The sequence below is a fragment of the Odocoileus virginianus genome, chromosome 15, assembly GCF_023699985.2.
Source record: "Odocoileus virginianus isolate 20LAN1187 ecotype Illinois chromosome 15, Ovbor_1.2, whole genome shotgun sequence".
Classification (NCBI taxonomy): domain Eukaryota; kingdom Metazoa; phylum Chordata; class Mammalia; order Artiodactyla; family Cervidae; genus Odocoileus; species Odocoileus virginianus.
The window spans coordinates 54,638,949-54,664,688 of record NC_069688.1 but is presented as its reverse complement, the minus strand read 5'-3'; the positions used below and the strand labels follow the sequence as shown (position 1 = coordinate 54,664,688).

The following is a 25,740-nucleotide window of genomic DNA, read 5'->3' as shown; positions in this document are numbered from 1 at the left end:
TATTTACTACTGTGCCTGGATATTGTAAAAATCTTACCTCTCAAGAATAAATGGCCCATTCTTGTAATTTTAGTTTTACAATATATGCCTTTCTATTAAAAAATAAATGAGTGTATCTACTTTTGTATTTGACAGAAATGAAGCCCTGGATGAAATCTGTTTTAAAGTCTGTGCCTGTAACACAGTCCGTGATGTATTAGAAGGTAGAACGATTAGTGTTCAATTTAACCAGCTATTCCTTAGACCTAATAAAGAGAAAATAGACTTTCTTCTTGAGGTAAGACATTTGTTTCCCCCTTTGAGTACAGTTTTGCTTTAAGTTTACCAGTGACTTCTTAACTGCCACATCCGGAGCCCTCTTTACTGTCTTCATCCAACTTGCCTGTCCGGCTCAGGGGTGGTACGGCCGACAGACCGCGCTTGCCTGCCGTGTCTGCTGCTGGAGCTCTTCTGGTTCTCCGCCATCACTGGGTTTTCCTTAGTCCTCCATTGACTTCTCTCTTCATCTCCCTTTAATGTTTTTACTTACAAAAGTTTTGTCTTTGGCTCACTCAACTTCTTTTATTCTTCACCACTTTTATTCTCTTCCAAAACTTCAGTCACCTGCTCCCTAAAAGCGCTTAAATCGTACTTCTTGCCTCTCATGTGAGCTCCATAATTTGTGTTTCTACTGGACCTTCCTGTCTCTTTAATAGTCTTAATGTAACAGACCTTGAGAGAAGTACATAGAATGCAGTTAATACCATTTTGGTCCAAAAATACGACACTGCCAATGCTCTCAAAGTCCTTAATGTGTCTTCCCGCACACTCTCTGCTTTTCCTTGAAGAAATCAGTGCCCTGCTTTTTTGTGATAGTTATTTCCTCGTTTCTCACTACAGTTGTATCCCCTTTGTATGTCCTCTTAAAGAATATTCTTAAATTTACCTGTTTTGGTCTCCACATAAGTGTAATCATACAAAATAAATTGTCTTTCAGGGAACATATTTATGTGACCTTTTTTTCAAGTTATGTGCAGATATAGTTTTTTTTTCCCCCATTGCTGTAAGATGTTACAACATTATATAACCATGCCACAATTTATTTATTCTTATGATGATGGACATTTGTGTTATTTACAGTTTGGGGTTATTCTGCTTGAACATTCTTGTACTTATATCCTGGTGCACCCACATACCATTTGTCTGTTACATTCCTGGAGAAAGTATATCTGCAATTTTACCATAAAGTTTCAAAGTGTTTTTGCCACTACATGTATGAGAGTTTTTGTCCATCAGGATCTCATTGTCAGATATCCTGTCTGGGTCACTGTGTTCTGTCCTTTACTAGTTTTAAGTATTGCAAGTATATTTTCTGAGTTTCAATTTTAACTTTTATTATTTTAAAAGTTCTTAATTTTAATATAATAAAATTTATCAGTCTTTCTCATAAAGGAAGAGAGTGAATTTCGCCTGTGTCTTGCTCAAGAAAGCTTCTCATATCCTGTAGTTGTGAAAATTTTCCTGTATTTTATCTTCTAAAAGCTCCAGAGCTTAGCCTTTGTTTCACGTTTGGGTCTTTAATCCACCTATGATTGAACTTTGTATATCATGGGAAGTAGGGAATCTGGTGTCATTTTTTTCCTCACTTGTTTCAGTACCAGTTGTTGAAAGTTTTGTCTTTTTTCTACTGGTCTCTAGTGCTGCCTCTGTTGAATGCCAAGTGTCAGACATACACGTGTGTGTGGGCCTGTCTCTGCTCTATTCTGTAACAGCTTTTCTGTTTGTTTACCTGTTTGTCATCCCCAGACCCTGTCTTGGTATCATCTGAAGCACAGACCTTGTTTTCCAAAGTTGTATTGGTTCTGTTTATCTTTTTACATTTTCTTGTAGACAGTAGACTCAGATTGTCAAGTTTCAGAAGTAAGCCTGTTGGATTTGTTTGAAATTACATTACATTTAAAAGCCAGTTTGTGAAAAATTAGTATCATTACCATATTGAGTATCCTAATCCATGAACTAGTATGGCTCTTGATTTATTTTGGCCTCTTTAATGTCCTTTTAAGCTTTATAATTTTTCCATAGAAGTTTTTTTTTTTAATGAGCTATAATTGAATTTGTATAATTGACTTTGTTTCCAGCTAGTAATATAGAATTCACCCATTTAAAGTGTACAATTCAGTGTAATTTTTAGTATGTCTGTAGAGTTGTGCAGCTATCACCTCAGCCAGTTTGCCAACGTTTCATTCCTCTCTGCCCCTGCAGGAAAACTTCTTAACCATTAGCAATCACTTCTCATTTTCCTCTCAATCCCTGCAACCCCAGGCAACTGTTGATCTATTTTTTGTGTCTAGATTTGCCTATTCTGGACATGTCATATAAATGAAATCATAAAACATACGGTCTTTTGTAACTGACTTCTTTCACTTGGTATTGAAGCCATATCATCCATGTTGGAGTGTCCATCAATACGTCATTCCTTTTTATAGCTGAATAGTGTCCTACTGAGTGGATATATTTACTCTTCAGTGTCTGTTTTGAGGGTCCATTCATCACCTGATGGACATGAGGGTTGTTTCTACTTTTTGGCTCTTGTGAATAGTACTGCTGTACACATTATATAATTTAGCTTTTGTGTCAACATATTAGAGAATACTGACAATTTCATGGGTTTAGACTCTTTTATACTAATACTATATTTTTTTGACTTCTTGTAAATAATATGTGGGAAGCCCAACCTATTAAATTCAGAATGATATTTAAAGTGTATTATTTTTAGATAACTAATATTTTCATAGCTAAGTTGCTCTTTATTTTCATTGTTTATTTTTTAAACCTTGGTTACCTCCCTAACTGTTGGTTCTGTGTTCTTTAGCCATTATCGATCATTCTTTTCAGCTATCCAAGATGAGTCTTTTCTCTCACTTTTCTGACAGGAACTACTGATTCTTAAAGTTTATCACTCCATTTAATTTGGGTACATACTTTGTACCCAAGGATTTGTTGGGCAGAATTTGTTCATATGCTAAATAGATTATTCTTTACTGCATATAAATACCTGCAGTTCTTGAAATGGTCACATTCCACTCCCTCTTCACATAATGCAATCTTATTCTTTGGTCTCATTTCTTAAATTTCTTAACCAAATCTGTGACTGATCCATGTTTGAAAGAACAATTGTTTTTAAATCTAAACTTTTAAGCTGTTTAATTATTTTGAAGTACCCATATTCAAATAAAAATTAACTCAAATTCCTAGGTTTGTTCAAGATCAATAAATTTAGAAAAAGCTTCAGACCCTTTGAAAGGAAACATGGCTGCTTTTTTGAAGTAAGTGCCTTTCTTTTCTTCTTTTTCTTAATTTTGAACTTAGGTCTGTGAGAAAAATATCTTTTATTCCTTATCATTTTACATTTACCTTGCCTGTCTTCTTATAACCAGGCAGTAATTGGTAGCTGAGAACACTTATGGTTTAAATTTGTGTAGCCACATAAAACAGGATTCTTGCTGTTACTCTCTTTGTATATTATGGCATTGAAATCATAACTTTAGATAAGGACCAAAGGGAAATTTTAAAACCTGTTCCAAATTATTGTTTTGCAATTACTGAATGGTGACTCTTATTAAATAGTTTATTAATAAAAATTGGTTAATATGATTGTTTTTCCCAAACTAAAATTATACACCTCTTTGTTTTGTAATATTTCTTCCTGATGTAGGAATGTGTGTCTGGGGTTGGAAGACCTGCAGTACGTGTTCATGATCTCTTCGCACGAGCTCTCCATCACGTTGCTGAAAGACGAAGAACGACAGCTGCTTGTCGACCAGATGAGGAAGCGGTCCCCCAGAGTCAACCTGTGCATTAAACCCGTGACTTCATTTTACGACATCCCAGGTGAGAGTTCCTGGCTCAGGTTTTGGCACATTTTGCCCCTCAGTATGTTTGAGGCTGTCGTCTTAATTTTTTTTTCTATTTACACTAATCCTGATAACTAATTGAAAACCTGTCTTTTGAGGTCATATTTCTGTAAGCAGTTAAGTTTTGAGAGTCTGCTGAGTCTATGGTTAATGGAGATGTAGGCCGAGATACATAAAGGATTTTAGCTGGGGAAATAGATCCATGTAACTCTGCTGCTGTGTTCTTGAAGGTTTTACCGAGAGGGAAGAGGAGTGGTTACAAGCAGAAAGTGGTGCAGGCCTGCGTGCACTTCAGCCTTTGTGTCACTGTCTGCTGCTGAACATTCAGCTTTGGCAACATGCCGTTTTTGCCTTATTTATTTGATGATTTTCTTCCATCGTTTTCTCTTAATTTTTAAATGTAATAAGAAAGTATAGTGCTGCTTGTTAAGAAGAAATACAAGCTTCAACACTTCAACATGCAGGGGAGACAGAATTCAGTTGACTGAGTGAACTTGTAGCTACTTTGGACCTCACTAGATTTAAGCTGCTTTGACTGTCGGTCGTAAAGGAAAAGAATAATATTATCACAGATAAAATGTTGGAAATGCATTATTGAAGACTATATGTGAAAGCTGAGTTGTAATTAGAAATTTTAATGATCAGTTCTTGGTTCTCTGGGAAGGCAATGCCTCTACCTTCTCATTCTCTCCCTTCGAAAAACATTCTTAATGTTTACTACTCAGAACATTTTATAAGTGCTTTTAACACAGGATGTTCAAAAATAGGAGACTGTCTGTGTAAGTTAAATTTTTCCATATATCCCATATAATTCTTTCCATGTAAAGTTACTGATTTATATTGGTTTATATTTTCGTTATCTTTATTTGTTAAATGAAGACATAATACAGGTTGTGTTGGGCTTTTTATATGAGAGTGAAGTTAAAACATAGTTTGCATTAAGTTGGATAAATCAGTTTTCAAGATGAGAGAGACTCCTAATATTTATAAACGTGCACAATTTCTGTCAGTAAATTACCATTCTCATGTTTGTACGATTATGAATGAGTAACGAATGAATACCATATCAGATAATTATTTAAATTAAAATCTCTTCTTCCTTTCTTAGCCTCAGCAAGTGTCAACATTGGCCAGTTGGAACATCAACTGATACTGTCAGTGGATCCATGGAGGATTCGACAGATTTTAATTGAATTACATGGTATGACTTCAGAGCGTGAATTCTGGACAGTGTCTAATAAGGTAAGAAACCTCTGTTAAGAACAGATAAGAAAATTACCCTTGTTTTCTGATGTAATTTAATAGAAGAGCTGTTGCTTGACCTTTTTGGGAATAAGAAAGCCCTTTTATTTGTTAATAGTTCATCAGTAATGTGAAAGACTGTCACACGACATTGTATTTTGAACATCTGTTGACAGGGAAAAATGAAATAGGCAAAAAAAATAATATTAAATCAGTAACAACTAAAAATGAGTTTATATTTCATTTGTTGTTAGAGCATCTACATGCATTTTCAGTATAGCTGTAAATATGTGTATAAGGTATGATATTTGTGCAGTCTAGCTAATACTTGCCATACAGAGTATTTTTGGTTTAGTTTTTTCATGTCCTCTCTAAGTCTGAAGCCTGCAGGTTAGAATCACCTCATTAAAACTTCTTTATAGAACATTTTAAGCTTTAGATAATTTTTTTAAAATGCCCCCCTCACCCCCCAAAAAATACCAAGATAATGTTTCTGAAGTTGTTGTAAGTTTTCCTACATGGAAAGTGCAAATGAAACCGCTTTTTAAACTTTCAGTGGAATATAACTAGAGATACAAGGGAAATAGTTCACAGATGCAGGTAGAGTTAAAGTATAGTAAGATGGGGAACTTGCCTTTAGCACATGCATCTTACTCATCAGGTGTAGTCGTAGTGCATCCATGCTGTCGTATCCCAACTCTGCAACCCCGTGGACTGCAGCCCGCCAGGCTCTTCTCTCCATGGGATTTCCCGGGCAAGAATACTGGAATGGGGTGCCATTTCCTTCTCCAGGGGATCTTCCTGACCCAGGGATTGAACCCAGGTCTCCACCATTGCAGGAGGATTCTTTACTTGCTGAGCCACTAGGGAAACCCCTATAATAATATGAATATGTTTCTAATATAGCTGCATACTCCCTCTCTGCTGAATGTGATAAAAAGCAGCTAGAATTGATGTATATTCTGTGGGATTTGAACATACAAGTGAAGTGAAATGAAAAATTGGTCTGAATCTTAGTTGGGTTTCCATAGCATTGAAGTCATTATTTGTGTTCATTTATATGGATGAGGAAGTGTACAGCCTGAGAGTTATGAGCCAGAGTTCTGGTACTAAGTACCTGACTGTGAATCCCAGTGCTATACTTAATTAGCTGTATAGTCTTCAGCAAGTTATTTAACTTCTGTGTGCCTCCGTTTTCTCATTTGTGAAATGGAGATATAATACCTATTTAATAATAACTGTTGTGAGGATCATATGGATTAATACATACTAAACTCCTAGAATTTTTCTGTATTTCTATAGGCTATCCTTCAGAAAGTTCCAATCCATTTAATTATTTATTACTAGGTTATTATAATGAATATGTTCATCTTGATTAGCAGTTCATTGCCACTATCATTTTCCTTTCTGTTTAAAAAATGACCTTTGAATGATTTTATTAAATGGAGTTATTGTTACTGAAGGATTGTTATCTAGATTTGGCTCTGTGTGTGTGTGTTTATGTATTTTTATTTCTTCTAGTGGGAATTACCTCTTGTCTATAGTAGTGTCATCCTGGGAATTAAAGACAATTTAACAAGAGATTTGGTTTACATTCTAATGGCCAAAGGTCTACACTGCAGTACTGTTAAGGTGAGTAAAAGTATACATTGACCTCTGGTTAAGAATATGCTTTATTAATTTAGGATGAAATCAGGAATCAGGATCAGTTTTGTTTTTCTGATCTTAAAATCATCATTGTAGGTCTGAAAAGATATCTGAAAAGGCATTTTGGTTTATTCTTTTCCCTTTATCCTCATAACTGTACAAAAATGGTCTTGGGCATATGGTTGCTTCTCTATTTCTTTCAAAAAATTAGAGAATATGAATAGTTCTTATTTGTATTTAGTATTATGTTAGTAAAAGATTGTATTTCAAGCTAAAAACAAAACAAAGATCCTTAAAATCACTTCTGTAGATTTTACATAAGGAATTTGTAATCTGTTTCAGAAGTAGTCTGGGTTGGAAATACAGATTTAGGAATCATCATAGATCACCCTAGGAGGATATACTAGGGTGTCTGGCATTGCGTCCAAGAAACAGTGGCATGGAAGAGTCTGGTATGAGAACCAGACTCATGGAGTCATGATAGCTAAGGGGATAGAGGATGTCAGCTAGAGGGAATGGACAGTACTGGGCTGTAGCCATGAAGTCCAGTTAGGTAACTGGAAAGTACTCAGTAGAGTGTGCCATTAGAAGTTTTTTATTTAGTAAGAGCCATTTCTTCTTCATGACATGGGGGATAGAAACCAGATTATAAGAGCATGTGGAGAGAGAGAATGAGCAAAGGCTATGTTTTGGAAAAATTAGAAGGAAGTGTGTAGGAAAGGGCTTAGATCATAGCTGATTTGTTTTATTAATTAGTTATATAGGCTAATATGGTTGTGTGCAGAATTTTAGGATGTGAAACCTTGTGGAAGGGGGTAAGGTCTAATTCTGACTGTCTTAGGTGGAGAAGGGTGTTTAATCATGGAATTTTATACCTGTATAGTATTATGTATATTGTATGTAACACTTATATAAACCTTTTAGTTTCATTATAGTTTATGTAAAACTTCTTCAGTAATATAGCATGCATATTATATTAATTGTTTATTGGATGTTTTTAAAAAATTACAGGGAATTCCCTAAAGGTCCAGTGATTTGGACTTAGGCTTCCATTGCAGGAGGCATGGGTTTGATGCCTGGTCAGGAAGATCCCCTGGAGAAGGGAATGTCAACCCACTCCAGTATTCTTGCCTGGCAAATCCCACGGACAGAGGAGCCTGGTGGGCAACAGTCCATAGGAATTGCAAGAGTTGGATATGACTTAGCAACTAAACCACCTTATATATCTGCACCACGGAGAACTAAGATCCCGCATGCCACGTGGTGAAGCCTATATATGAATTAAATATTTATTGGAATAAATCAATAATGCAGAGATGATAAGTAAAAAGGTGATAATCTAGCCTCACGCCTCGAGATAACCAGTGTTCACCATTTAAATTAATTCTTCTCTTTGTTCTGTACTTATAAAGACATTTTTCTCACTTCAGAGGAAAGGTGATTCAGACCATTCTGCTATTCTTTTTATAGGACTTTTCCCATGCTAAACAGCTGTTTGCTGCTTGTTTGGAGTTGGTTACAGAATTCTCACCAAAACTTCGTCAGGTCATGCTGAATGAGATGCTGCTTTTGGATATTTATACGCATGAAGCTGGAACAGGGCAGTCAGGAGAGAGACCTCCTTCTGATCTTATTAGTAGGGTGCGAGGATATCTGGAAATGAGGCTTCCTGGTAAGATACTTTCACACAGCCAAATTTCAGGACTTTAGTACTCAACTGTGGGGAAGATTCTAAAAGAATATTTACAGGATTTTTTAACCATCAGTGAAAAAATTAATTTTCTTTTAAAACAGTTCAGATGTGGAGTTCACTCGAGAACATTGGAGGAAGTGTAGAAAACTGTTCTAGGACTGCCATATATTAGTACCGAAAGTATATTCGTTTACAGTTCTGGCGATGAGATGTCTGAAATCAGGGGTTCTGCAGGGCCATGCTTCCTCTCAAGGCTGTTGCTCCTCTGTACAGAGAAGGCAATGGCACCCCACTCCAGTACTCTTGCCTGGAGAATCCCATGGACAGAGGAGCCTGGTGGGCTGCAGTCCCTGGGGTCGCTAAGAGTCGGACACGACTGAGTGACTTCACTTTCACTTTCCACTTTCATGCGTTGGAGAAGGCAATGGCAACCCACTCCAGTGTTCTTGCCTGGAGGATCCCAGGGACGGCGGAGCCTGGTGGGCTGCCGTCTGTGGGGTCGCACAGAGTTGGACATGACTGAAGCAACGCAGCAGCAGCAGCGGAAACTGTGGCAATCTGTTATTGGAAAATATTAGACTTTCTAGAAGAAAAGTATAAAACGTTAGTGTTTTTCTATTTTTTCCACCTGTAACTATTGTTTTTCATTTACTCAGCTGGAATCTGAGCAACTATTTGCTTTGTTCTTTTAATGTTATGATAGTAATTCCAACCACTTTCTTCTTTGATTTTTAGATATTCCTTTTCGTCAAGTTATTTCTGAGGAGTGTGTGGCTTTTATGTTAAACTGGAGGGAAAATGAATACCTTACTCTGCAAGTTCCTGCGTTTCTACTTCAGAGTAATCCGTTTGTGAAGGTAATTCATGTTTAATCTAAATAAATTATTAAGGTGGGATTATTGGACTAGTTTCTTTAGATCTGTACTCCTTAGGAAACTTGTCCAGTTTCTAAGATTGAATATAAGTTTGGACAAATGCCTGTTGGTTTGTAGGTAAACATATAGTTTTTGATAATTAAGGCACTTGAGTTTGTCCTCTCACTTTTTTTTTCTAGTACCATATAGTTATGAAAATGTAAGCAAAAATTATTTAGTTAACAGACAACATTTTGGAATAATCCTAAACTAGTGAGAAGTTAGTTAGTTGTTCTTGCTTTGATTGATGTAGTCAGACCCTGACTTTAACTCTGGAGTACCTGGGGTAGACCTGAGGAAACCTCCAGGGATGAACTGCACCCATTTCCATGTGAGCCCCTTACCCTTCTTCAAAGCCTATTAAACTCTCTTAAGTTGATGCCTGATTCTTATTAGTGTGTGTGCAAAGTTGCTTTAGTCGTGTCTGACTGTTTGTGACCCTGTGGACTACAGACAGCCAGGCTCCTCTGTCCATGGGGGTTCTCCAGGCAAGAATACTGGAGTGGATTGCCTTGCCCTCCTCCAGGGGATCTTCCCGACCCAGGGATTGAACTCCAGTCTCTTATGTCTCCTGCTTTGGCAGGTGGATTCTTTACCACAAGCACCTGGGAAGCCCCCTTAATTAGCACGCATGTTTGTTATTAGTGATTATTTCCATGTGAAACAATTCATTCAGTGAATTCTGAATGACGGTATGTTGTTTATTATTCTTTCTTAATTGCATCTCTCCTGTACCACTGAAAGTGCTTCTCTGTGCAGAGAACTTCAAAAATACGGAGGATGTTTTCCCTGAGAAAACACATCTTTCCTGTGTTAATACTACGTTTGCCCTGAAGAAGCAGTGAGCTTTCCTCCCTTTCTGGTCTTACAGTTTAAAAAGAAATTTCATGATTTAAGACTTTTTATGTATGCATTTCATCCCAAGTTTCCTTACTCTTTTTAAAAATGCTTATTTATCTATCTTTGTTGCTGCCCTTGGGGTTTCTCTGGTTGTGACGATCGCGGGCTGCTCTCTAGCTGCCGCTCGGGGACTTCCCATCGTGGCGGCCTCTCTTGCCGCGGAGCACAGGTTCTAGGGCGCACGGCTTCCTACTTGCAGCTCGTGGGCTCAGGTGCCCTGCGGCATGTGGGATCTTCCCTGACCAGAGATCGTACTGGTATCCCCACATTGCAAGGCAGATTCTTAACCTCTGGACCACAGGGAAGCCCTTATTCTTTTCTTAATGCTTGTATGACCTTTTGTTCTTCTTATCTGCCCTCATCTCATCCTTAGTACATAGTCCCTTAAATTGATGGCTATCTGGGAACCTTGCAAGATTGTACTAGTTTTTTACATTTGTCTTCGGTTATTTGTTTCTTCCTTCTTATTTCATGTTTCATATTTTCTTCCTTGTTATTTCCTTTGGAAAACTGAGCTCATTTTATTTCAGCCCTTTGGAGACTTACTGATTTTTTTGGTTTTCCCTCCTTTTTTGTTTTCTTTCTGATTGTTCATAAAAATATATTGTTGTCCCTGAATTATCCTTCTCTTTGTAATTTCAGACTTTGGATTATATCTGTGTTTTTAGTCAACTTTGTGAGATGGGATTTCCTCATATTTAGGGAATTTTTCTGATTACGCCCAGCCGTCTCTTAGGCTTTAGTGAGCCCTCCGATGAGAGAACCGTTTTGTTTCAATATTGTCACGTCCACTTAGAATGGTGGCTTGGTGTTGAGATGGCGCCGTGGCTTCGGTCTGTTCATCTGAGCAGTGAACTCGGTGGAGCTTTGCTCCAGAGAGGTTGGCCGCGTGTTTGAGGGCCCGCAGTGCAGAAGGTCGTGCTGTTGGTTACCTTGCCCCTGCTTCCTGCATTGCCCCTCATCCGGCCGCAGAGGAGGAAGGGTAAGGGTGACCTTGCTGCAGGGCCACTCAGGCCTCTTGCTGTCTCATCTGCGTTAGGGTTTTGCCTGCCTCCTTCCCTGGCTGGCCCCTTGTTCCCTTGTTAGCGTAGAGGAGAAAGTAGAGAAGTCTAGAGTGCGGGACTGTATTAAAAGTTAGAGCACCTTTCAGACTTTGAATTTCATGTGGAGTATAGGTATACATGTACAGGGAAGAGTTTGGAAGGGTATTAGTAGTCATTATTCCTGGGCAGTGAAACAGTAAGTGATTTAAGTCAATTTGATTTTCCATTCTGTTCCCTATTTTCTTTCTTTAAATATCCCTTTATCACAAAAAGGAAAGAAGGAGCTCTTAAGCATGTGACTAAAGATGACCTTTTGAAATAGTAAGAGCTGTTTAGTCTCCCTCGCAGATCAGGGTGGGGGTAGTGTAGTCTAGGAAAATGTACAGCATTGATGGACTCTTGGATTATAGGAGACTGGCCCATGGGAGGAGGGGAGAGGTTGGTGCTTACTTAGGTCACAGTGGTGCAGGACGAAGGCCCCGGCTTTGACCGAGCCTGCCCGGCCTCTTACGGCATGGGAGCCTGTTGGCGGTGCCGGCGCGCTCTCAGCCCCGTCCTGCACGTCTGCCTGGGTGTGTGCTGCGTGTTCATGCTGGATCCTTCCTGCACTTTAGGCCCTGAAGGCTGCGTTTGTTCATATCGGTGCCTTTCAGTAATCTGTGCTTCCTTAATTCTCCCTCCTCACATCAACAGTACTTACATCCCTAGTCGCTACCTTTTTCCTTAGAGAAAAGTTGCTCTAAATCTTGTTCCTCTGTTCTGCCAACTTCAGTTTCCATATTTTTTCCTCATTTTTTTTCATTAAAAAAATAATAATAATGTGTGGGTGTGAGTGAAATTTAACCACTATTTTAATCTCATCTCTGGGCTTTTACAGTTAACACTGTCATGTATGTATTCCATTACAGGCTTTCTGTTTCTTTTCCAAGTGGGATCATAGTAAGTGTATTTAGCAATTCCCCCCCCCCCCACCCCCGACTTAATAGCATATCTCTGAATTGTTTCAGTTTTATTCTCATTAGACTATGCTGTTTTTGTTCTCCTTAGACTGGTTGTTTAGAAACAAGAAGGTTTGTAATGTGGTGGAACCAGAGGATCCTCTTCCCAGATCTGACTCAGATCTGTCAGTGGACAGTGACCTCTGAATTCCTTGGTGGTCGGATAGAGGCCAGCATCAAATAACTGTGCTTTGTATGTGTGGGCAGTTTTTATCTTTCTTCAAATGTTCCTCAGTGATAGAAATAGCATGTATGACATTACAGATTATCTTTTGTGTGTTTTCTGTTTTTCATGTTACAGCTTGGACAGCTTTTAGCAGCTACATGCAAAGAACTTCCAGGCCCTAAAGAAAGTAGACGGACTGCTAAAGACCTTTGGGAAGTTGTGGTTCAGATCTGTAGTGTGTCCAGTCAGCACAAACGAGGAAATGATGGCAGAGTTAGTTTAATAAAGCAGAGGGAATCTACATTAGGGATAATGTATCGGTATGTTTCTATCAGTTTGTTTTTTAAGTTATCTATATACTATTTTGTACTATTTTCAGAACATCTGTCATTATCCTTGTGTATCATAAAAATGGACAATGTAAGAATTCTCTGGTGCTGATCTCTGATGGTCTTGTCTAATAGCACCACCTTAGGAAATAACTGTTTATATATAGTTACTTTAAAGAACTACCTGTTAATCATCTAATATAATCAAACCTGAATCCAAAACCAACAGTGTCTGGTTGGATAGTACTGAAGATGTCACATGTGATTAAAACAGGAAAGACATTTTATTAGGTTAGTATGACAATAAAATATTACATTCTTTTATACATGCAGAACTGGAAAGTTAGGAATAGACCTTTGCCTAGAATTTACTTTTTTGTTTTCATTTAATTTCTGGTATTAAATGTATATATAAAAATTTGTGTTTTTGTAGGAGTGAACTGCTTTCTTTCCTCAAAAGATTAAGGGTAAGTTTTGTAAAAGTGGGTCTAACTACTATTGCTGATTTCTGAGGATATGATAAAATATTGAGTGTTAAAATGATGATTATTTAATCTGTTAATGTGCTTTTTATCTTTGGTGATCATTTTTTTGAGGCTGGGATAGTCTGAATGGAGAAGTTTATTTTGCATTTACCTTACTCTGTTTTAGTGAGTAGAATAGGTGTTTTTGAATTTTAAAGAAGTCTTCATAATAGGGCTAGATGTGTAAATCCTAACTTTAATTCTTGATAGGATTAATATCATATTTGTTTATTGGACATAGATTCCACTCTTTAAATTCTATTATGTAAATATTATTATTAACTGTGCCACACAGCTTGTGGGATCTTAGTTCTCCTACCAGGGATCAAACCTGTGCCCCTGCAGTGGAAGCGTGAAGTCTTAACCATTGGACCACCAGGAAAGTCCCTGCATATTAGTTTGAGGATTAAAAAGTCAATTTTTTTAGAGGTAGCTGGAAGTACTAGTGGGAAGGAGTTTTATTTATTCAATTTCAAAAGACAGGGGAGGACAGACACCTAAATTTGATCATTTTTGTGTTAATTGTATGTTGTGATTTCTTTGATGAGATTAATGTTAATCTCTAGTGTACTCTTAACTAAAGCAGGTGATAACTTCAAAAGTGTAAGAATCTTTTGAAGGAAAGTACTTGGTATCCTTGAAGCTGGTAGAGAAATACTAAGATATATAATATTTAAGGATTCTCTGTTTTCTTTCTCATAGGAACCATTGGTTTTGACTATTATTTTGTCACTCTTTGTGAAACTTCATAATGTTCGGGTCAGTATTTCATAATTTCATGTAAAAAAAAATCTTTGAAAGTTCTTTTTTAAATCACAGTTTTTTTTCTTTTTTTTTTTTTTAAATAAGGAGGACATTGTGAATGATATTACAGCTGAACATATTTCTATCTGGCCATCCTCCATCCCCAAGTAAGAAGTATTATAGCTTACATTTTATTAAATTGTTTATATATTTTATATATATATATATAAACTATCCTGACTGGTACAGATAACCTTGAATAGTTTGATTAAAAGACTGAAATTTGTTGCAACTCTATAGCCAACTTCATATTTCTCTATGACAGTAATGATCTTCCTAAAAATTACGCATCGGGCGTAACTAAGTAAGAGCTGAAGAGTACTAGCCTCAGGTTGAATCTAGACTGACTGTCAGTAGTCCCGATTTCTTGTCAGTGGTGGAATTAGAAAATGGAGGCTTATAAAAGGATGACTTTCTAGCTGGTTTTTCTGATACTGATTGTCAGAGGTTCCCAACTCTTTTTAGTTACCTTAAGAAATTCTTTAGTTACTTTAATAACTCTTCTTTCTTTTATCACCTGAGAACCACAGAAAGAGCTGGACGACTAAGGACAACTAAGAGGAGAAGAAAGTGTTCTTCCTTTTCTGGAAGAAGAAACTATTTACATTTTCCTTTTCCCACAGATAGCAGCTTCTTACTCAGGAGAGTCCATTTGTTTCCTCACAGAAGTTACGCTTCCTTTTCTCCCCTAGCCCGTAGTCATCTTCTTGTGCCTGAAGGGCAGGCACAGAAATCTAGGCCATATGTTATTGCTCTTAATAAAGGCATCTCTGAAGAAGAAAAGATTGTAGTAGGTAGGTAAGCAGTCTTAGAGATTGGAAGCTCTCTCAGACAGGGATTTTGGAGGATCCAAAGTGGTGAGTGACCCTTGCCGCCACTTACGAGTCCTGGTTCCCAGAGCAGCACCGTGCTTCCTGAAGCGAATAACTGCAGATTTTTTGTGTAAAATTTGGTATATTAGACAACAGTCCATTAATCGGGTAGAGATCATTTTGCCTTCTTTTTCTTTTTTCTTTTTTTTTTTAAGTCTTCCAGAAGGTTTTATTTTTCTTTTTTTTTTTCCCCTTTTTTTTTTCCATTTATTTTTATTAGTTGAAGGCTAATTACTTTACATCATTGCAGTGGTTTTTGTCATACATTGAAATGAATTAGCTATGGATTTACATGTATTCCCCATCCCAGTCCCCCCTCCCACCTCCCTCTCCACCCGATCCCTCTGGGTCTTCCCAGTGCACCAGGCCCGAGCACTTGTCTCATGCACCCAACCTGGGCTGGTGATCTGTTTCACCCTAGATAATATACATGTTTCGATGCTGTTCTCTTGAAACATCCCACCCTCGCCTTCTCCCAGAGTCCACAAGTCTGTTCTATACATCTGAGTCTCTTTTTCTGTTTTGCATATAGGGTTATCGTTACCATCTTTCTAAATTCCATATATATGTGTTAGTATACTGTAATGGTCTTTATCCTTCTGGCTTACTTTGCTCTGTATAATGGGCTCCAGTTTCATCCATCTCATTAGAACTGATTCAAATGAATTCTTTTTAATGGCTGAGTAATATTCCATGGTGTATATGTACCACAGCTTCCTCATCCATTCGTCTGCTGATGGGCATCTAGGTTGCTTCCATGTCCTGGCTATTATAAACAGTGCTGCGATGAACATTGGGGTGCACATGTCTCTTTCAGATCTGGTTTCCTCGGTGTGTATGCCCAGGAGTGGGATTGCTGGGTCATATGGCAGTTCTATTTCCAGCTTTTTAAGAAATCTCCACACTGTTCTCCATAGTGGCTGTACTAATTTGCATTCCCACCAACAGTGTAAGAGGGTTCCCTTTTCTCCACACCCTCTCCAGCATTTATTGCTTGTAGACTTTTGGATAGCAGCCATCCTGACTTCCCAACCCAGGGATTGAACACAGGTCTCCGCGTTGCAGGCAGATTCTTTACTGTCTGACCCACCAAGGAAGCCCTTATCTTATTTAAATAATTGTAAATAAATTAGTTGTAGGCTTTCCTGGTGGCTGAGCAGTAAGGAATGCATGCAATGCAGGAGCTGCAGGAGACACAGGTTCGACTTCTGGGTTGGGAAGATCCCCTGGAGGAGGGCATGGCAATTCACTCCAGTATTCTTGCCTAGAGAATCCCATGGACAGAGGAGCTTGGCAGGCTCAGTCTATAGGGTCGCAAAGAGTCGGACATGACGGAAGTGACTTAGCACAGGGAGTTCCCTGGTGAGCCAGTGGTTAAAAATCTGCCTGCCAGTGCAGGGGACAAGGTTCAGGAAGGTTCCCTAGTCCCAGAAGAGCCTCCATGCCAAGGGCAACTAAGCCAGTGTGCCAAAACTACTGAGCCTGCAAGCTGCAACTACTGAAAGCCTGTGTGCTCTAGGGCCTGCAAGGGGCAGCAAGAGAAGCCAGCACAATGAGAAGCCTGCGCACCTCGACTCCAGAGCAGCTCCCACTCAACTGCAGCTAAACAAAGCCCACTTGCAAAAATGAATAAGCTATAAACAGTTGGATGTTTGCTAGTAGCACCACAATACTGTCCCACTACACTGGGAACAGTGGTGAATTTTGGTAAAATTTAGCTCCTCAGGGCAACAGAAATTGCCCTTGTCCAGATTCATCTTGTAAATGATAGAGCCAGGACTTGAAGTGTGGTATGCTTCTGAATCAAAAGCCTGTTTTCCCTACCATTGGGTCTCACTGCTTCTGGGAGGTAGGAGCTGTGGTTGTGTTTCTTGGGTGCTGGCCTGGCCTTTATCCTCACACTTCTGTCTCCCTATTCTGTGTCTCAGAATTTCCAGGTTTAACCGGGCTCAGAGCAGCTGGCCCCATTCCCCTCATTTTTTGGATTCTTCATTGCTTCCAAATGCATTGCAGAGATGACACTTGCCATATCTCACTCCTAACCCAGTGAAACATCTAATCCAGGAGTTAGTTACTCTTACAAGAAGCCACAGGATGGATTTAAGACCACATATAACAGTATTGTTGGTGTTTGAACACTTGTTTTTTGTAGCTTTCTCTATATTACAGAACTTAAAAATCATTTGGAAAATTTTTATGAGTGTATCTCTTTATAATTTTGTTGCCTGTAAGTTATGCATAAAAAGTGGAGATAGGGTTATATCATACCACCTTTTTGTGCTTTACATTGTAAAATGTTTAAAGATACTCTTAGAGTGGCCTAGTTTACCTTCTTTGGCATTTTGGGGAAAGGAAACAAAAATCAGATTGTTTTCAGCCTTGTATAAAAAGCTTATCACACATCCTCCTATTTAGTTGTTTTGATAGTTTAAAAATATTTACTGCTAGTAATATTTAGCATTGTATTTATGATCACTTAAATTTTGACTCTTTTGTTTGTTTGTTTTAATAAATGTGTGTATAGAATGTGAAGTTGACTCCTAAATTATGTTTATTGTTTTTGCTGTAGCCTCCAGTCAGTGGATTTTGAAGCTGTAGCGATCACAGTGAAAGAGCTAGTTCGGTATGCCCTCAGTATAAACCCAAACAACCATTCCTGGTTAATTATTCAGGCGGACATTTATTTTGGTAAGTGACATGTATCACTGCTTTGTGTTTTGTTTTTGTAGCTCTTTTAGAAGTGAAAATAAATATGTTACACTTACTCTTACAGTACTTTATAATAAACTTGTCTTGTTTTTGACATTCTGTAACTCTTCTTCCCAGATGAAATTGAGAGTAATTGTTATTGTTATATGTATGCATTTTTCTGAGTCTTTGATTCAGATGTTTTTAATTTTATGTTGACCACCTTTTTTCTGTTTTTTTTTTTCCCATAGTAAGTGATCATCTGAACGGTTGGTAAAACATTCTTAGGAGGTTAAAGTTTAGTTTGCAGAATTGCTATTTTAAAGGTTCTAAAATATATCCAGGCACTCTTGATAATTATTTGTGTTCATGGGAAGAGATTTGTTGCCACCCAGTTTTAGCAGTAATTAACTCAGGGCCAGTCTTATTTCATCTATACCTTCACCTACATCATCTTGCTCTCTTCTGGATTATTTTTGAAACAAACCATGGCCAATTAAAAAATATGTCTTTATTTTTGGCTGTGCTGGGTCTTCATTGCTGCTTCAGGGCTTTGCTCTCTTTGCACAGAGCAGAGGCTGCTGTGCACTTGCGGTGCTCAGGCGTCTCACTGCGCTGGCTTCTGTCCTAACAGCGCGGGCTCCCAGCGTGTGGGCCCCAGTGGCTGCCGGGCTCAGCCTCTGCCTCTGGGGGCAGGCGCCCCCAGGCAGGTGGGGTCTTCCTGGATCACCAGGAAAGCCCAATAACTGCCAGTTCTGATGCTCATGTTTACCCTAGCCCTACAAATAATTTATTATCAGGATCTTAATATCTTTATTCAAAGTAAATTTTCTGATTCTAAACAATCTCAGAAAAATAAGGTCTGTTTCTAGTATAGGCATTTGGGAAATAAATGCCTCTAAGTACTAAGTTATGTCCTAGTAAGTTTGACAAGAAATCTGAGGTAAAACTTTGCCTAATCAGTCTTAGAAGGAAACAATTTATATAGGGCTTCTTTAAAGTGGTTGAAATAATAAAGCCAATTTTTCTCATTCTTGCCCTGGCTAAGTGTTACCCCTAGGTCTGTGGTTTGAATCTACTTTGTCACACATGAAGTAATAATACCTGACTGTTCACAAAAGAGGCCCTGTCTTTCTAGCTGCATATTTAATGACAGATAATCTTTATCTCTCTTTTCTGCTTCAAGCAACGAATCAGTACTCGGCAGCTCTTCACTATTACCTCCAGGCAGGAGCTGTGTGCTCTGATTTCTTCAACAAGGCTGTGCCCCCGGATGTTTATACAGACCAGGTAAAAGTTGTTGTCATGCGCTTGCTTTCTTCTTGTGTGTTTGAAAACGTTCTTTTTTCTGGGCCTCTTTTTGCCTGAGTTTCTTCCTTTCCATAAATGTAGTAACTCCCAAATGGATTGATTGCTCTAGGTCAGACTACACTTCGTAGTTCCAGTGCCCACAGCCATTGCTGATTTGATTTCCCCAAACACCTCAAACTCAACCTCTCCACAGCTGGTTCAGCATCTTACTCTACTAGTCTCTCCTCCTGATGACCTTCCCACACCAGAACAAAAACATAACCCCCTACTGAAATACCAGTCAGCTTTGTTTTGCCCTTTGAGTTGATCAGGCATAAATCCTGAGTGTCATCCTCTTTTCTTTTCTAATCCTTCCAGCAATATCCACTCAAACCTTTAAGGCATGTTGATTCTGTCTCCTCAATCTCAAATTTTATTCATTTTCTCCCAATATGCTCTACTCTGTCCTCTGGTTTAGGCTGCCAATATCATAATTAATAAATGGCATTTTTTAATACTTACAATAAGGACTTGAAATAGGATTTAAAATCTTTTAATAATTAAGTTTTTAAAATCAAAAGTTCTATTTTTTAGAGCAGTTTTAGATTCACAACAAAATTGAGTGAAAAATAACAGAGTTCTTCTATTATTCCTATCCCTGCACATGTACAACCTACCTTATGATTGACATCCCACGTCAGAGTGGTACATTTGTTATAATTGTTATCAATTAGTTTTTTAAAATAATCAGAATTTTGTTTTTGTAGGTAATAAAACGAATGATAAAGTGCTGTTCTTTGCTGAATTGCCACACACAGGTTAGTTTACAAAATTATGATGTTGGTCTGTTGTCATGTAAGTTAGAGTTTATAGTAAATACAAGGCATTGCACTGGGAAGTATTTTCCATGTCATAATTCCTTAAGTTTATAGCATTTAAGAATTTGGCATGATCTTAAAATTTTTTTTTAATAGTTTACAGAATTTTAACGAAAATGAAAGTATGGCTTACAAAACATTGGTCTTTGAACCTTATAAATAGAAAAGGCATTCTCAAGTATGTCTTATATTTAAGAGTAGAGATGTGCTTTAATCATTGGGTGTTTGTTAGTCTCTCTGTCATGTCTGACTCTTTGTTGACCCCATGGACGATAGCTTGCCAGGCTCCTCTCTCCATGGGATTCTCTAGGCAAGAATACTGGAGTGGATAACCATTGCCTTCTCCAGTGATCTTCCTGACCCAAGGATTGAACCCGGGCCTCTTGCATTGCAGGCCAATTCTTTACCATCTGAGCCACCAGGGAAGTTCCACATTAATCATGAGGGAAACGTAAATCGGCACCACAATGAGATGCCACTTAACACTTATGAGGAGGCAGTAATTGAAAGACAGAAACAAGTATTGGTGAAGCTGTGGAGAAATTAGAACCCTCATGTGGCTGTAAGGAATATACAATGGGACAGATGTTTTTGGAAAACAATTTGCTGCCTACTCAAGAAAGTAAACATCAAATTCCCTACCATATGACCCAGGAGTTTCACTTATAAGTATATAATCAGCAAAACTGAAAACATGTCCACAAAAGAATTTATATGTGAAATGTTTATAGCATAGCAGCATTCATTATTCATAATAGACAAAAAGTAGAGACAACTCAAATGTTCATCTGCTGATGAAGGGATAAACAAAATCTGGTATGTTTCTATAGTGGAATATTATTCAGCCACGAAAAGGGTTGAAGTACTGATACATGCTACAACAGGGATGAATTCTGTAAGTTTTATGTTGAGTAAAAAAAGCCAGATACAAAAAGCTTTGATTTGTATGATCCCCTTTATATGAAATGTCCAGAATAAGCAAATCTGTAGAGTCAGTGTAGGTTAGTGGTTGTCAGAGACTGGGAGATGAGGAGGTAGGAGAAGGACTGCTAATGGATATGGAGATTTTTCCCTGTGGTAGGGTAATGAAATGTTTTGGAATTAGATAGTGGTGATGGTTGTACAATTTTGTGAATATAGTAAAAACCACTGAATTTTATACTCTGAAAGGGTTCATATTTTGGTATGTGAATAATAATTTTAAAATTTCTATAAATATTTAAGAAAGAGATCAGCATTATGACCTACATACCCGATTGAAACGGATCTGTCTTTAATCTTAAGCAGACTGGCAGCTTACGTTTTGCCAAAATGAGCTTCTGCACTTGCCAGCCGTGGAAGGTTTAATTGGATGTTCTGTATGTCCTTGAACATTTAACACTTTTGTCAGTTTTTCATTCCCTTTGATTTTCTAAACCGGCTTTTTGCCAGCCTCTCATTCAAGTAAATCTCTAAAAATTTTATGATTTAAGTCACTGGTGAAGAAAATACTGGGCAGACAGACACTTGTGTAAGGATTTTTACCATTAAAATTGGATGGATTCCATGCATACGAGCTAATTCATTCAGCCTGATCTGCAAGACCTCTTAAGTTATATTCTTGACATAGGGCTTCCCTGGTGGCTCAGATGGTAAAGAATCCGCCTGCATTGTGGGAGACCAGGATTCAATCTCTGGGTTGGGAAGATCCTCTGGAGGAGGGCATGACAACCCACTCCAGTATTCTTGCCTAGAGAATTCCATGGAAGGAGCCTGGCAGGCTGCAGACCATGGGGTCACCAAGAGCTGGACACAATTGAGCGACAAAGCACACATTCTTGACATAAGAGTCATTAAAAACTATCCCTGCAAAACCAGGAGTCATTGTTGACACTAATTACATGAAACCATTTTTATTTTATTTTTTCCCCCAAACTTTAAACTTTTTATTTTGTATTGGGGTATAGCTGATTAACAGTGTTGTGGTAATTTCAGATGAACAGTGAAGGGACTCAGTCATACATATATTCTCCCCTAAAGCCCCCACCCATCCAGACTGGTACGTAACATTGAGCAGAGTTCCATGTGCTATACAGTAGGTCCTTGTTAGTTAGTTATCCATTTTAAATACAGCAGTGTGTACATGACCTTCCCTAAATCCCTAACTATCCCTTCCCCACAGCAACCATAAGTTCAATATGTGAAACCATTTTTAATTCTTTGTTTATGTAGGTGGCAATTTTATGTCAGTTCCTCAGAGAGATTGACTACAAAACAGCCTTTAAATCACTGCAGGAACAAAACAGGTATGAGTGGTTTTTAAAATAAAGTTGAAATTTTCTGCTTAAGAAAGATGAAATAACTGAATTCTGTTTTTCAGTCATGATGCAATGGACTCCTACTATGACTATATATGGGATGTTACCATTTTGGAATATTTGACTTGTATCCTTTCATTAACGTATATGTGTGTTACTAGAACAGTTCATTTTCTGTAAATTAAAGGAGTATTTAATATTGTGTATGTTCTAAATAAAAAATGAAGAACAGAACAGAGGCTCTTGCCATGATATGTAATAGTATTAAATTTATTATTCTTAACTGATTCATTTAGATCTTCATCATAAAAGAGGAGAAACAGATAAAAGACAAATTGCAGTAAGTGATTTTGTGCTTTGATTCTTCAGTGATATACTTAATTTCCCTAATACTAAACCGTTTCTTGCCTCATACCGTGTTGGTGTCCTTACAGTGGTCTGCACGGTCGAGAGTGACCTGACCTCCAGCTAGTCACTTGACTCCCCTTTGCTAAGTTCTGCTACCCCAGTACCCCTAGCGTTCTTTGAGCATGCCAAGAACATTCACCACCGAAGTGTCTGTCACATTTTCTCTTTCAGGAACATTCTTTTTTAACTTTGCTCAGGTTTCTCCTCAGATGTCACCTTCTTAGAAATCATTACTTTCCTGTTGTTGTTCAATCACTGAGTTGTGTCCCATTCTTTGCGACCCCATGGACTGCAGCATGCCAGGCTCCTCCGTCCTTCACTGTCTCCTGGAATTTGCTCAGGTTCATGTCCATTGAGTCGGTGATGCCATCCAGTCATCTCATCCTCTGCCCCCTTCTCCTTTTGTCTTCAGTCTTTCCCAGCATCAGGGTCTTTTCTAATGACTTGGCTCTTCCCATCAGGTGGCCAAAGTACTAGAGCTTCAGATCAGTCCTTCCAATGAATATACAGGGTTGATTTCCTCTAGGAGTGACTGGTTTGATCTCCTTGCAGTCCAAGGGACTCTCAAGAGTCTTCTCCAACACCACAGTTTGAAAGCATCAGTTCTTCAGCACTCAGCCTTCTTTACAGTCCAACTCTCACATCCATGTATGACTGTTTGAAAAACCACAGCTTTGACTATGAGGACCTTTGTTGGCAAAGTGATGTCTCTCCTCTTTAATACATTACCCAGGTTTGCCATAGCTTTTCTTCCAAGAAGCAAGGGTCTTTTAATTTCATGGCTGCAGTCACCATCCACAGTAATTTTGAAGCCCAAGAAAATGAAATTTCAGTGCTTCCATGTTTTCCCCTTCTGTTTGCCGTGAAGTGTTGGGATTGGATGTTATAAGGTTAGTTTTTTGAATGTTGAGTTTTAAGCTGGCTTTTTCATTCTCTTTCACCCTCATCAAGAGGCCATATAGTTCCTCTTCACTTTCTGCCATTAGAATGGTATCATCTGCATATCTGAGGTTGTTGATATATTAGAGCTTTCTATTTGGACTAAACTGTATGGCCATTATTTAGAGGCGACAGAGTGACAACAGCATCTTAAAAAAAAAAGACAAGAATATAGTGCCAGTTCCACTTTATTGGAAGCTACTCATTCTTTCGTTTATAACTTAACCAGAGTTGGAAGGTAATGCTGAAAATTTCTCAGTACCCTGATGAGATTTCCAGACTACCTCTACTTGTATCATTTTTTAAGCCCCTTCTTGGAAGCTTAAACCTGCCTCCTTACTAGCTCATGTAGACACTAACCTAGTTGTTCCTCTGCATACATCAAAAAATGTATAATCAACTTATCCAGCTGCCCAACATTTCAAGTTCCATTGTCATCTTTACTGTTCATCAGCCTCCAGTATCCATAGCCAGGCCTTTTTGACAGACTTGCTCTATGAAGATCTCTATGCCAATAATCTGTCCCTTTCTTACCTCTTGACTTTCATGTTTCTCATCATCACGGGATGTTCAGGTTCATGACCAAGTGTTCCCCAGTCTGTCGCCCCTTTCCCTGTGCCTTCTTTCCTCCTGGCCCGAGTACAGCAGACGCTGGCCGGTGGGCCCCATGGCTGCAACCTTAGCTGGCCCCTGATTGTCGACCTGCCGGTGGTCCATGGTCTGCCTTCTTTTTCGGGAATGTTTTAGACTTTTGCCCTATTAAGCCCTGTCTTCTCTCTCCTTTTTCCATTTTCACTAACTTGTGTTTGAAGTAGACAAGAAAAAAACTGGTCAGTTCCTGTCCTGGTGAAAGTTATAGTCTTGGGAGTTACGGCCCTGTGAGTGCCAGCTTCAAATTCCTGTTTCAGATCCCTGCTTTCCACCTTTGAAATAATCGCCACTGTACTCAGTATAAGTTTATGCTACTCCTTTATGAAGATACATTTTTATGCTTTTGATTCTATCCCTTCAGTCATTCTATCCCTTTCAGTTGGTATCTCCTCTCTTATATTGTCAAGCAGTCCCATTAAACCGAAAAACTATTTCCTCCTTAATAAAAACTTATCTTGACTGTGCCTCTACCTCTTTCTGTCCCCTCTGCCTAGTTTTTTGGGCGCTTTTACCCAGTAGTTTGATTTCTCCTGTCCCTCACTGTTTTCAAGGGACACCAAATGCCAAAGGCAGTGAATACTTTTCAATCTTTATTCTGTTGTTTACATCTCCTTCCTTTCTTGAAATTATTCCTTTGGCTTCCTTAACATCATTTATACTCATTTCTTCTCCCTGACTCTTCTGCCTTCTCTTCTTTGTGGATATTTCCACATCTACCCCGAACCTTGGTTTTTGTCAAGAAGTTAGTCCTTGGGTATTTCATGATTGCCCTTCATTCTCCCTAGGTAACTTCATCCACTTGTGGTTTTGACCACTACCCACTTAGGGTGTGTTATTTCTCTCAAATATCTGCCTCCTCTTCCAATTTCTGTCTTCTTAAAATGTTTATTGGGATACAGTTGCTTTACAGTGTTCTGTTAGTTTTTGCTATACAGCAGAGTCAATCAGTTATATACATATATATGTGTGTATTCCTTCTTTTTTAGATTTCTTTTCCATTTAGGTCATCACAGAGCACTGAGTAGTTTCCCTGCTATTCAGTAGGTTCTTATTAGTTATTTTTTTATATGTAGTAGTGTATATATGTCAATCCCAAATTCATCCCCCCCACACTGTTATCCATAAGTTTGTTCTCTGTCCAATTTCTGTGTTAGACTTTGGATTTTTTTAGCCAGTTGTCTTCAGGATATTTTGTTTGAAATAACTCTAGTTATTCCCCACTACTAGGTTTTTTCACATGCATTCTTTCATATTGAAATAGCATTATCAGCAAGTCCTCCTACCCACTAACCTGATCATTTCTGAATAGTCTTAGCTTCCTTCAGGCTACCTTTCAAATAGTCTGTTGTTTTTAAAAATACAGCTTCTTTAAAGGTAATTTTAAGGTCTTAAAACATGCTCTCACAAAACATTCCGTGGCAGAATACTACTATAGATTTTTATCAGGCTGAAGTATTTCTTTCTAATCATGAAAGAGGTGGGTCACTATATATAGTGCTGAGCAACTAGCTATTTTTACATATGTAAAAAGTGAAGCCCCCAAATATGAATTTTTATTTTTTTG

The 25,740-nt window shown here is 38.3% G+C and overlaps 1 protein-coding gene across 3 annotated transcripts in view; it reads left to right on the top strand.

The window, feature by feature from the left end:
• INTS8 (integrator complex subunit 8) overlaps window positions 1-25,740 on the top strand; it is a 41,900-nt gene that overhangs the window by 15,654 nt on the left and 506 nt on the right. For 2 of the 3 annotated variants that reach the window (XM_070477372.1, XM_020873171.2), the window contains 17 exons: window positions 136-277; window positions 3,235-3,305; window positions 3,695-3,870; window positions 5,002-5,135; window positions 6,657-6,767; window positions 8,253-8,454; window positions 9,211-9,332; window positions 12,632-12,816; window positions 13,259-13,292; window positions 14,052-14,108; window positions 14,199-14,260; window positions 17,595-17,713; window positions 18,900-19,003; window positions 19,771-19,821; window positions 22,093-22,166; window positions 22,241-22,305; window positions 22,475-22,518. In XM_070477372.1, coding sequence (XP_070333473.1) covers window positions 136-277; window positions 3,235-3,305; window positions 3,695-3,870; window positions 5,002-5,135; window positions 6,657-6,767; window positions 8,253-8,454; window positions 9,211-9,332; window positions 12,632-12,816; window positions 13,259-13,292; window positions 14,052-14,108; window positions 14,199-14,260; window positions 17,595-17,713; window positions 18,900-19,003; window positions 19,771-19,821; window positions 22,093-22,166; window positions 22,241-22,305; window positions 22,475-22,518 — 1,753 coding nt within the window. The remainder of the gene's footprint in view (window positions 1-135; window positions 278-3,234; window positions 3,306-3,694; window positions 3,871-5,001; window positions 5,136-6,656; window positions 6,768-8,252; window positions 8,455-9,210; window positions 9,333-12,631; window positions 12,817-13,258; window positions 13,293-14,051; window positions 14,109-14,198; window positions 14,261-17,594; window positions 17,714-18,899; window positions 19,004-19,770; window positions 19,822-22,092; window positions 22,167-22,240; window positions 22,306-22,474; window positions 22,519-25,740) is intronic. The other variant, XM_070477371.1, reaches the window with a different exon arrangement.